Source organism: Engraulis encrasicolus, chromosome 2, assembly GCF_034702125.1.
Source record: "Engraulis encrasicolus isolate BLACKSEA-1 chromosome 2, IST_EnEncr_1.0, whole genome shotgun sequence".
NCBI lineage: Eukaryota > Metazoa > Chordata > Actinopteri > Clupeiformes > Engraulidae > Engraulis > Engraulis encrasicolus.
This window is the reverse complement of record NC_085858.1, coordinates 39,529,673-39,541,900: the sequence shown is the minus strand read 5'-3', so window position 1 is coordinate 39,541,900 and position 12,228 is coordinate 39,529,673. Positions and strand designations below refer to the sequence as shown.

Below are 12,228 nucleotides of genomic sequence, written 5' to 3'. Positions count from 1 at the left end.
ACTGCATATGATATAATTTTGAAAATCAACATGGCTTTGATTGGGGTTCGAACCCCCAACCTCAATATCTGTAATTCAGCCCATTTGCCATCCATACTAATTGACATACATGGCATTTTAAGTTGGCCAAGGAACACTGCATATGATATAATTTTGAAAATCAACATGGCTTAGACTGGGGTTCGAACCCCCAAACTCCATATCTGTAATTCAGCACATTTGCCATTCATACTAAATGACATACATGGCATTTTAAGTCGGCCAAGGAACGCTGCATATGATATAATTTTGAAAATCAACATGGCTTGGACTGGGGTTCGAACCCCCAACCTCCATATCTGTAATTCAGCACATTTGCCATCGATACTAAATGACATACATGGTATTTTAACTTGGCTAAGGAACACTGCATATGATATAATTTTGAAAATCAGCATCGCTTCAAGTGGGATTCGAACTCTCAACCTCCATATCTCTAATCCAGCACATTTGCCATTGATAATAAATGACATACATGGCATTTTAAGTTGGCCAAGGAACACTGCATATGATATAATTTTGAAAATCAACATGGTTTCGGGTGGGGTTCGAACCCTCAACCTCCATATCTCTAATCCAGCACAATGCGTTACCACTAAGCCAAGCAGCTAGCTGTCATGCGCAGTCCAGCAAGACTATATTACATTGCATTGCAGAGCTGAACAATAGACTTCTAGAATGGTTGCTCGCACCTGCTCGTTAAGAATAGAATCTTGAGACAGTGACAGTTGAAATGGAACACTTTATTGGCTGCACCTGTTCTGATTGACTGTAATGGCAGTTAGTATTGTCCTCTAAGCAGAGGCCAGAATGAGAATGAGTTTTTTGTCTTTACAACATCGTTGTAAAAAAACTAAAAGAAGTTGGCACGTGTCCTTTTCACAGATCGGAGTCATGCTTGTGATCTCTCTAACAGTCTTTGAATGAAGTTTATAGGTTAAAGAGTTCAGGCACAAATGGACCTCCGTGTGGGACATGCGCTGATCTCTTGAAAAATGCATTTTTGGAAAGACTGGGATTCTCCATAGACCTAGGCCTGTTTTTTTTTTACAAACCTGCCATTTAAAAAGTATTAGGAGTTGGGAGATGAAACTTTGACAATTCGGAGACATCCCATAGAGCTCGCTAACAACGCGTCAACTAAACTTCTAGGTGAAAGTGTTGATGTTTTATGACCGAAAAAGCCTCCTACACTCTAATCTTTAGAGTGGCGGAACTTTGGTTCATAGAGGTTCCACCACTGTTTTCAATGGGGCTTTCACAAAATCGCCAAAAACGGGAAAACGACAAGAGATACGGAGAAGCCTATAACTATACGGGATCTCAAAGCCGAGCTGGTCGTTTTAGTGTTTGAACGGTGTCTCTATCTCGAAAGGCCTAGGAGGAGATCCATTTTCTATTTTTACTGCCCCTGCACAAGAGAACCAATAATTAACAGGACTTAGAGATTACTGTAATCGGGCTTTGCTCTGCAAGGGCCATGCTCTGCAAGGACCATGCTCTGCATGGTCCTTGCTCCGCAAGCCCGCTTAAATAAATTATATTGTTTTACATGTCATAGGTATCTCCTTGAGGTTGGCTGGAAGCAGTACTAACTGCTCAGGTAGAGTGGAGGTGTACCACAGTGGCCAGTGGGGCACTGTGTGTGATGACGACTGGGGTATGCAGGATGCTGAGGTGGTGTGTAGACAGCTGGGATGTGGACGTGCACTTTCTGCCCCGGGGGGAGCCCACTTTGGCAGGGGCAGTGGACAGATCTGGCTGGATAATGTGGGCTGCTCCGGGACTGAAAAATCCCTCACAGCATGCCGCAACAATGGCTTTGGAAGGCATGACTGTGGCCATGGTGAAGATGCTGGTGTGGTGTGCTCAGGTTAGTGAATGTTCCTGAATTCTTCTACCTGTCAGACATTCAGGAGGATGAACATTGAATATCATGGAAAAAATAGCATAAAAATAACTGTAGTCTATTTTCAATGAAGGAAGCAGCTCTGTCAGGCTGGTTGGTGGCAGAAGAAGGTGCTCAGGTAGAGTGGAGATCTACCACAGTGGCCAGTGGGGCACTGTGTGTGATGACCACTGGGACATGCAGGATGCTGAGGTGGTCTGTAGACAGCTGGGATGTGGAAATGCTACATCCGCCCCTAAGGAAGCCCACTTTGGCCAGGGAAGTGGACGTATCTGGTTGGATGATGTTGGCTGTTCAGGAGCTGAAAAATCTATTGTAGAGTGCTCCAGTAGTCTCATTGGAACAAATAATTGTAACCATGGTGAAGATGCTGGTGTGGTTTGCTCAGGTAATTATTCCTCACAATCGCCTTTCAATATGTTGCATGTTCATGTCCTGTATGAAACTGTGATTAGTATGATGATGCTGTTTATGTTGGCTGCTGTTGTGCAAATATGAACATCTATTGTAGTGTATCTCAACGGGGACGTCGAGGAGGATACAGCTGGGAGGAGGCAGTGCTTAGTTGCCATCGTTTGCAGACTTGTGGTCAGGCCAAGGGGACCTTTGTTCAAAAAAAGGTTGAAGACTATTGCATTCACTTCAGACTCTCCATTGTCACGATGATGCCTTCATATACTAAGATGAAAAGTAGTATACTATACTTGTATATCTGATTTAATGTGTTAAATCCAGTGGATATCAACCTATTTTTGAAGAAACATCCTCTTGAACTCATCATATGTTTGTCCCCAACCTAAATACTCACCCCAGTTGTCTCCTACCACGATAATCCAAACACCATTTTGGCCCTGTAGCAACTCCGTTGACAAACACTAGCTCAGTTATATATTATGTAGAGTATCTGTTAAAATTATTTCCTGCTCAAGCTGACCATAGCACAGTACATTGCCTTTAATAACATTTTCCTGCTTCATAAATCTGTAATATTCATGTGTCATACAGACGTGTCTCCTGATGCCACAGCTTCCGCACCAACTCCTACACGTGAGTGATATTTATAAACCCTCCAAAGACTGTGGACTGAGACTTATTACCACATTTTGAACTGTTTTCTTTATTCATAAAAACATTCAGCATCAACCAGCTTACCGTGCATACAACTTCTACTGTAGAACCCACGACAAACCAAAAATCCCTCTGTCCATTACCAGATGAATAAAACTGTGAGCGTGTTACTGTGTGCACTGTGAGCTTTAGGGTGAATCCCATTACACCCCTTAGCCCTACGCGAACCCCTTTGCCTCCGTTTTGCGCGTCCACGTGTAGGGGTAGTGGCATCCCGATTCACGTTCAGACAGATGGGTAGTGGCAGAGCCATCTAATAACAGAGTTACGTCATTCCCATAGACCTCTATGGTCCAATCTTTCCACAGCAAAGCCTCACGGAGCGTTAACATGGAAATCCCCATTGACTTTAGTTCTATTAGAAGTAGTTACTTAGTTCTAGGAGGTGGCCGTAGAACACAGAAAATGTGGTAAAGGTAATGTAATTTGTTTGTACTTCTTTGTTTGGTATGTGATGGTTCTGTGTTAGTTTCCAACGTTAGTTAGTTAGTTTCTGTGTTAGTTTACTGTTAAGAAACATTTTAATCTACTCGAATCACATCACCAACCGACTTCCTGGTCCCCGGTTTGCGCAACTCTTATTAGACGGCTCTGGGTAGTGGTAGAGAAAAGTGCTTTCCACCCGATTTTCCAACACCAGACTCCGCAACGGAGGGCGACGACAGGTTTCCCTGAATGCATTGCGAATTCATTTAAAAATCGGCGGCAAGCCGCAGCGCCCACAACAGCACAGAAGTTTCAGTATTTTCGCCGCAATTTACGGTTTTAAAGTGGTAATAATTACTCCATTGCACTAAGTTTAACATTGTCCTAATGTTTTATGGCACTTTTCTCCGTGAAACGCACATGAAAACAATCGCTATTAACGTCAATCTAATGCATGGAATTAGTGACAGCTGTGAGTGTCATTCCGTGATTGTTGAAGGGGCATCCCAATCCATAGGTGTTGCGTTTCAAGCCCTACACCTTGCGGCTTTGTTTGAAAGCACGAGGGGCAAGAGGAAGACAAAGGGGTAGGGGTGGAGATTAGTAATGTGAAAGGCCCTTAGTCTTCATGTTTGTGAACTTGCCCCTTCACACCATGTGCCAGCTGTAGAGGCAGACCCTTGTGACCACTACACTGCGCTGAATGACACCTGGAGGGCCACTACCAACCAGGACCAGTCAGCCCTCAAGTGTGACCGTGACGTCCAATGGCAGGGCTGGTACCGCATGTTCCATCAGGGCCGCAGTGTCCGCATGCCAGAAAGCTGTGTGCCTAAAAAACGCTGTGGTACTCATGGGCCCCTGTGGCTGAAAAGTCCACACCCCGATCAAGAGGACGGGATCGTGACCAGGGAGGTGTGTGGAAACTGGCGAAGTTGTTGCAGCCACAAGTCGCCGCCAATCCGTGTGAAAATGTGTCCCGGAAACTACGCAGTTTATGAACTAGTGGCCACTACAACCTGCCATTATGCGTACTGTGCAGGTACACCTCTAATATTATCAACTCTAGTACAGCCTTTTTCCATGCCAATTTTAGTATCATATGTATTAAGTTCATTATGTCTAACTGTTTAACTTAAACACTTAGGGGTTTCTTTTGCCTTAAGACATGTAAAAGTTTTTATCTTTTACCTGACATGTTTCGACGGTGTTACTTCTGTCTTCATCATGGTGACACTCTGATGAAGACGGAAGCATGGGCGTAATTTATGGTGGGGACGGTAGGGACACGTCCCCACCAATATTTAGCCCCCTACTGTGTAATCACGACCAGTGTTGCCGGTAACGTTGTAGTCGCACTACTTTTTTTCAGTAACGAGTAGGCCTAGTCTAACAACTACCATTTCAAAACGTCAGATTAAAGTTACTTATGTAAGACACCGTGCGTTACTATTTCTGGTACATAGGCCTGCATACAGTACTTTTTGTTTCAAGCGAGGAGTTTGTGGCGACGCCTGAGTATATGATATGAAAAAAAAACTTTTTATGAAAACTTTTATGAAATGCGATAGAGGGATAACTTCGCCCTGCCATTAAATCAGATTGTGGTGAAATGTAGTAGCCTAGTCCTACGTATAGGCCTACAAACGGTTCTGAATCTTAATTAGTCTATTCCAACAGTTGTGCCGACATCATCGGCAATTTCTAATTCACTATTTGGGTGCAGGGACCGGAGCCCTGCAGATGCGTAATAGTTGCGTGACAAGCAGAGAGAGGCGGAGAAAGGTGAAGGATAAAGTGGCCTATTTAAGAAGAAATGTGGTATCTGCGCAGCGCAGATAATAACGAATTGAAATGCACACTTGATCTACTAATACGGGTGTAGCCTATTTAAACTACCGTCGAAAGGACGGGCAGGCTTCAGAATCTTCAGTCTTCCTTTAAAAAAAAAAATCCGTCGGACAAACCTCTGTTAACGCGACCCATGTGGTAAATGAAAGAGTTCCTAAAGGAAGGCTACACTTCGGCAAAACATTTCCCTTATTTCATATTAAATTAACCTGACTTGGTTTACAGGCTATTTAACTGTAGGACTACTTGAGTAGCCTAGACTAATTGCTGCGACTTGGTTCTGATCTCGCTGAACATCCAACGCGGCTGAAATGGAAGCCTTCTTCCATGAAGAGTATGTAACCAACATCATTCAAAAATCGCAGATAGGCCTACACCTACTCATTGTGTTGTATTGCATTTCGGTCATGTAGAAGGGCTACAACGCTAACTGGTATGTTGTAGCATTAAAATTCGCCTGCAACGTGACACAGTTGGTGCGCAACTATGTGGTGACATCGCTGGGATTTCTGTCAAGACGCGCTGCGCAAAGACACTTGCACGCGCACGTGTGTTGCCTGTAGGCTGCTATGATGCAAACGCAGCTACAGGCAGGGAGAAAGCGAGAGATAGGGAGTTAGCCTATGAGAATGTGTTGTTTTGTATGTAGGCTACAACAGTCCACACAGCATCGCTAATTTTGGAGGATAAAAAGGGTCAGTCGGCACCGGAACCCAAAAAAAAATTCTGGGCCGGGTCTTATTTATTTTTTATTTAAAAAAACATGCAAGCTTATTTCAAGAAAAGGTTTGCAAATGTCAGTGTCATTTTTGTTGCTGTTAAAATAGGCCTAAATGTCAATAAAGTGAGTAGGCTAGGCCTATTGGCAGAGCTGGTGATCATTTTCATGTTAGGCAATAGGCCTACCACTTTGCTGACATTTGAACCCAAAGCTACTTATATGTTATTGGTAACAGTCTCTGGAGCAATGTTGTATCAGAACTAGCTGCTTTGGTCAATTTCACTCCAGTCATGGATGGAGGTGTAAACAGAGGTAGCCTAAGGGTGGGATTTAAGCCTGCAACCGTGTGATTGAAAGACCAACTTCCTAAGGAACGCTGGTTGACATATCATCTGCTCATTGATATAACATCTGTGTGCCATGAACTTATGATTGGTAATCAGCCCGCCCCCCCACACACACACAGACACAATGAAAATGGTCAAAAATCATCCCCCTCTAAAACCATTGAGGTACATTAATTCATAGGCTAATACATTCACATATTGCGTTAAAATTGTACTTTTAACCATTGTATTTTCTAAATTTTCTCGGGGGAGAACCGAGAACCCCCACCAATTTTGTGTCCCCACCAATGTCAAAGTCAAAGTTACTCCCTTGGACGGAAGTAACATCGTCGAAACATGTCAGGTAAAAGATAAAAACTTTTACATGTCTTAAGGCAAAAGACACCCCTAAGTGTTCAATTTTAGTATCATCCACTTTCTGTGTTGTCTTGGTCATATCTAGTAACATCCATATGTCCTACAGATATGACCCTGCTATCAACTCCTATTCCAGCAACCCAATCTCCAAGCGCACCAGGTCAGTGATTCATCATTGTTTTAACCCATTGGCTCCTGAGCCAGTTTTTAGAAAAGGTCCCCAATGCCTGAGGGTTTTTTTGAGATAAGAAAAATAGTTTGAAAACTCCTATGAAAAAATCAATATCTCAGCCTCTGGAACACATAGGGACATGTGACAAATTGCATTTAAAAGGTAAAATCATCTGCTTTCACGGGATTATGCTCATTCAACATTAACACTAACACATATTCCTTAAAAATCATATCTCATATCTAAGTTTCATGTGCTTTCAGGATAATGCTTGATGCTGCTACTTCGCAAGTTCAGCATGTGCTCAGTCAATGTCAAATGCTCTCTGTTCTGTACAACTATGTATACTGCCCATTTATGGTGTAGGTATAAAAAAGCAGCTACCATAAGTTGACATGAGATTGCCATGCGGCAAGCATACTATTGTTATTCCCCCGTTTCCCTTTTTTTTTTTTTAATTAGTATGATTTGTATTTTTCAAAGGGGTACCTCAAAGTTTGTAGCGCCACCAGCAGATCAAAGTTGCAAGTACATTACATGCTGTAACTTTTGAACCGTTGGTCGGAATTTCAAAAACTTGGTATCCCTGGAATCCTTGGACCAAGCCAAATCCAATGCACCCTATGACGTCATTTTCCGCTTGGAAAGTTTTTCCGCCATTTTGAATTTTGTAAAAATCAATAAAAATAACGCCCCGCCCACAATTTTAGTCTGATCGTCACAAATTTTATGACGGCATCTTCGGACTGAGATACATATACCCTAAAAGTCCTGGAACGATTGATTAAACCGTCTTCAAACAGGAGTCAATCAAAGTTGGTGGCGAAGATGCCAAACAGGAAGTGAGCTCATATCTCGGCAACGGCTACTTGTATCAGAACCCATTTTTTTTTACACGCAATCAGCACTATCTCCAGAGGACACATAACGATTTTCGTCCAAATGCGCCACTAGGGGGCGCTACAATAAGCAAAAATGTGTTTTTGCCCATATTTGCCCGTTTTGACCTCAATTAATCAAACGCTTGGTATCGCTGAAATCCTTTGGTCAAGCCGAATCCAACGCATACTATGATGTCATATTTACAATCATGAATTTCCCGCCATTTTGACATATTCAAAAATCAATAAAAATGAAGCTCCACCCACAAACTTTGTCTGATCGTCCTACAATTTTTATTACACCACCATTTGACTATTCCGCACCTATGCTGAAATTTACAGAGCAATAGCTGAAAGCACAGGCGCACAACAGCCAATCAAATTTGACAACAAAGACAAATGCACCGTCCAAACAGGAAGTTAGCTCATATCTCAGCAACGCCTTGACAGATCTTAACGAAATTTCTCACATGGGTGGTTGACGTTTAAGGGCGTAACGCAAAAAAAAAAAAAGTTTTTCAAATTCCTGAAAAAAATGAAGGCTAAAAATTGGAAAAAAATAGAAAAAAATAAAGCACTTAGTGGTCTGTGGAATTTCACCTTATTTTTGCCATTTTTGGGAAAATGTGTCCTGCATCAACACATAGCATAGGCATGTCACACCGCAGGAAAATGGAGTCACACCACAGGGAATTCACTGCAGTATGGCCATTTTAATCATTTTGTATACATGACTGACATCTGAGCTCATGCTAACTTAATAATGATATTGTGTTTAATCTTAATATGTGTTTTCATTAAGAAAAACACTTTTTTTCCTCCTATAAGAGCAGTCACACCACAGGACACCATAAAATGAACCTAAGCATTGCGTGACAGAAAGATTGCAATATGAAGACATATTAAGAGTTTAAGAGTCACCGTAAACTTCCACAGCACTCTCCAATAACTGAGGTACTGACTGGTTAGGAGCCAGTCTTTAAGACCCTTGTAGTTGGCCTTGCAGCTGCCCATTCACAAACATTGACATACATGTCACCCCACAGGACGCGATTTGTGTTACGAAATTGAATTTGTAGTTAATATTACTGTCTTGAGTTTTTTCCACATTCACATATCTTAATCTAAAGTTAAGATTTATGCAATCATGCCAAATGCTTCATACAATATTCAAAATGTTGTTGGTTAATTTATATATATATTATTATATATTGTTTCATTAATGTTACAGTCACACCACAGGAAATTTGACATATAAACCTTTACATAAATCTTAACAAAAATGTTTCTTCTCATCTAAGACTAATATGAAACATAATGTACCACATCTTCTTTCGTTGACATCTGTTTTTTAAAGGAAAATAACAGTTTTGTAGGTTTTTAACCAATGTTACGAAAAAACAAGGCGTCACGTCTCCCACCCACATATGATCTCCAGTTCACCCGAATTCATAGATCGTTAACTGTATGATGTGTATGCATGAAGGGCAGCATATGCATGAAGGGCAATTCATGCAAGAAAGGCAAGGCATGCATGAAGGGCAACGAATGCAAGACGGGCAAGCATACTCCAGCATTTTCTGTGAGGAAATGCAATCTAGTTTTATTTTTTATTTTTCTCCTATTTTTCTTTTCTTAACTTCTCTTGCTATGCTATAAAGAAATGTTGGAAAAAATGCATCCACCCAGTCAGAAGTTATGGGCCAAAAAAAAAATCAGCCATCTTGGATTCAGCCATCTTGGATTCAGCCATCTTGAAAGTGTTGTAGCTCTGCGTTTTGAGGATATACTAAATGACATACATGGTATTTTAAGTTGGCTAAGGAACACTGCATATGATATAATTTTGAAAATCAACATGGGTCTGAGTGGGATTCGAACTCACAACCTCCATATATGTAATCCAGCAGCTTTGCCATTGATACTAAATGACATACATGGCATTTTAAGTTGGCTAAGGAACACTGCATATGATATAATTTCGAAAATCAACACGTGTCTGAGTGGGATTTGAACTCCCAACCTCCATATCTCTAATCCAGCACATTTGCCATTGATACTAAATGACATACATGGCATTTTAAGTTGGCTAAGGAACACTGTTATGAAGATTCAATGGGAAAAGCCGCTGGGCCAGCCGAGCAATTTTTACACAACTGCCATTTAAAAGGTAATGGGAGTTGGCACATGATCTTTTCACCATTTGGAGTCATCTTCTAGAGTTCGCTAACAACGCGTCAACTAAACTTCTAGGTGAAAGTGTTCATGTGTTATGAACAAAAAAGCTTCCTGCACTCTGATCCCTAGAGGGATGGAATGCCTGACATGAAAGTTCCGTCCATTGTTTTCTATGGGGACCCAAGCTTGCACAAAATCGGCAAGAACGGAAAAACGACAAGAGACAGGGACACGCTATATCAGAACAAATGATCTCCAAGCCGAGCCGGTCGTTTTAGTGTTTAAACCGTGTCTCTATCTCGAAAGTTCTAGGAGGAGATCCATTTTCTATTTTTACTTAAAGGATAACTGCGGTATTTTCAACATTAAGCCTCATTTCCGAGTTGTCTGCAATGTTCTAGAACTCCCCTCACCGTTTTTTTGATGTTTACTGCTGTCTCGGGTATTTGCCAAATTTTGATTCATCCCAACCTGCTTCAGAATGGCAAGTCTCCTGCATGTCCGACTACGTCCTTAAAAACACCAAAAACGTACATTTTCAAAAATATCAACTCACCGGAGTGGTTACTGGTCTTCACTGGTCATCCATATCAAATTTTGTTGTGAAAAGATGCTTCTGTCATGTTTTATTTGCCAGGTCGTTCATGCACGAACTATTTTCTTAGCCTTCACACAGCCGTGGATAAACTTCCACTTAGCAGTTGAATCTGATGTGCTACACTCCACACCACTTGATGGCGCCATTGATGTCGATTGTTCATTGTCCTTGCGCATGTAAATAAATAGAGAAACTAGGCAGTCAGTAAATCGGTACACCAGAGAGAGACTGTGTTGGAAAGTTGGAGGAGCAGATTATATATTCTTTGTAAATTTCTTAGTATTATTTGTTTTATTTTTTTTGTATTCGTATCTGTACTGCAAACTACAACTACAGCATGTCCTCTTTCCGGTTTCGGTGGCGGAGTAATATCAACGAGCATCCAGTCTTCAATAGAACTCAATGGGATTTACAACATGTCAAATTAAACACGACAGAAGCATCTTTTCGCAACAAAATTTGATATGGATTACCAGTGAAGACCAGTAACTACTCCGGTGAGTTGATATTTTTGAAAATGTACGTTTTTGGTGTTTTTAAGGACGTGGTCGGACATGCAGGCGACTTGCCATTCTGAAGCAGTTTGGGATGAATCAAAATTTGGCAAATACCCGAACCGGCAGTAAACATCAAAAAAACGGTGAGGGGAGTTCTAGAACATTGCAGACAACTCGGAAATGAGGCTTAATGTTGAAAATACCGCAGTTATCCTTTAACTGCACAAGAGACTCAAGCAAGCAAGCAAGCATAACTAGATTGCGTTCTCACAGAAAATGCTGGAAGCGGGCTTGCCTTTTGGGGCAGAGATGAAACAAAGTACTATTCAGAAAACAAAGCTAAAAGAAATCTTGGAAAAACTCCATCCACCCAGTCAGAAGTTATGGGCCAAACAATTCAGCCATCTTGGATTCAGCCATCTTGAAAGTGTTGTAGCTCTGCATTTTGGGGATATAATAAATGACATACATGGTATTTTAAGTTGGCTAAGGAACACTGCATATGATATAATTTTGAAAATCAACATGGCTTCAAGCGGGATTCGAACTCACAACCTCCATATCTGTAATCCAGCCTCTTTGCCATTGACATTAAATGACATACAATACATGATATTTGAAGTTGGCTAAGGAACACAGCATATGATATCATTATGAAAATCAACATGGCTTCGACTGGGGTTCGAACCCCCAACCTCCATATCCCTAATTCAGCACATTTGCCATTCATACTAAATGACAACATGGCATTTTAAGTTGGCCAAGGAACACTGCATATGATATAATTTTAAAAATCAACATGGCTTCGACTGGGATTCGAACCCCCAACCTCCATATCTGTAATTCAGCACATTTGCCATTCATACTAAATGACATGCATGGCATTTTAAGTTGGCAAAGGAACACTGCATATGATATAATTTTGAAAATAATAGTATAGATTACTATAATCGGGCCTTGCTCTGCAAGGGCCATGCTCTGCAAGGGCCATGCTCTGCATGGTCCTTGCTCCGCAAGCCCGCTTAATAATTAACAGGACTTAGAGATTACTAATAATCGGGCCTTGCTCTGCAATCCTACCTAGTGCCTCTTTAATAGCCGATTCTCCCAACACTGCGCACCTA

The 12,228-nt window shown here is 41.4% G+C and overlaps 1 protein-coding gene across 1 annotated transcript in view; it reads left to right on the top strand.

Moving 5' to 3' along the window:
- Positions 1-12,228, top strand: part of LOC134464470 (deleted in malignant brain tumors 1 protein-like) — a 295,644-nt gene that overhangs the window by 12,438 nt on the left and 270,978 nt on the right. The window contains 5 exon segments of the mRNA XM_063217911.1: positions 1,601-1,912; positions 2,022-2,336; positions 2,954-2,995; positions 4,167-4,544; positions 6,885-6,938. Of these exon segments, the coding sequence (XP_063073981.1) occupies positions 1,601-1,912; positions 2,022-2,336; positions 2,954-2,995; positions 4,167-4,544; positions 6,885-6,938 (1,101 nt within the window).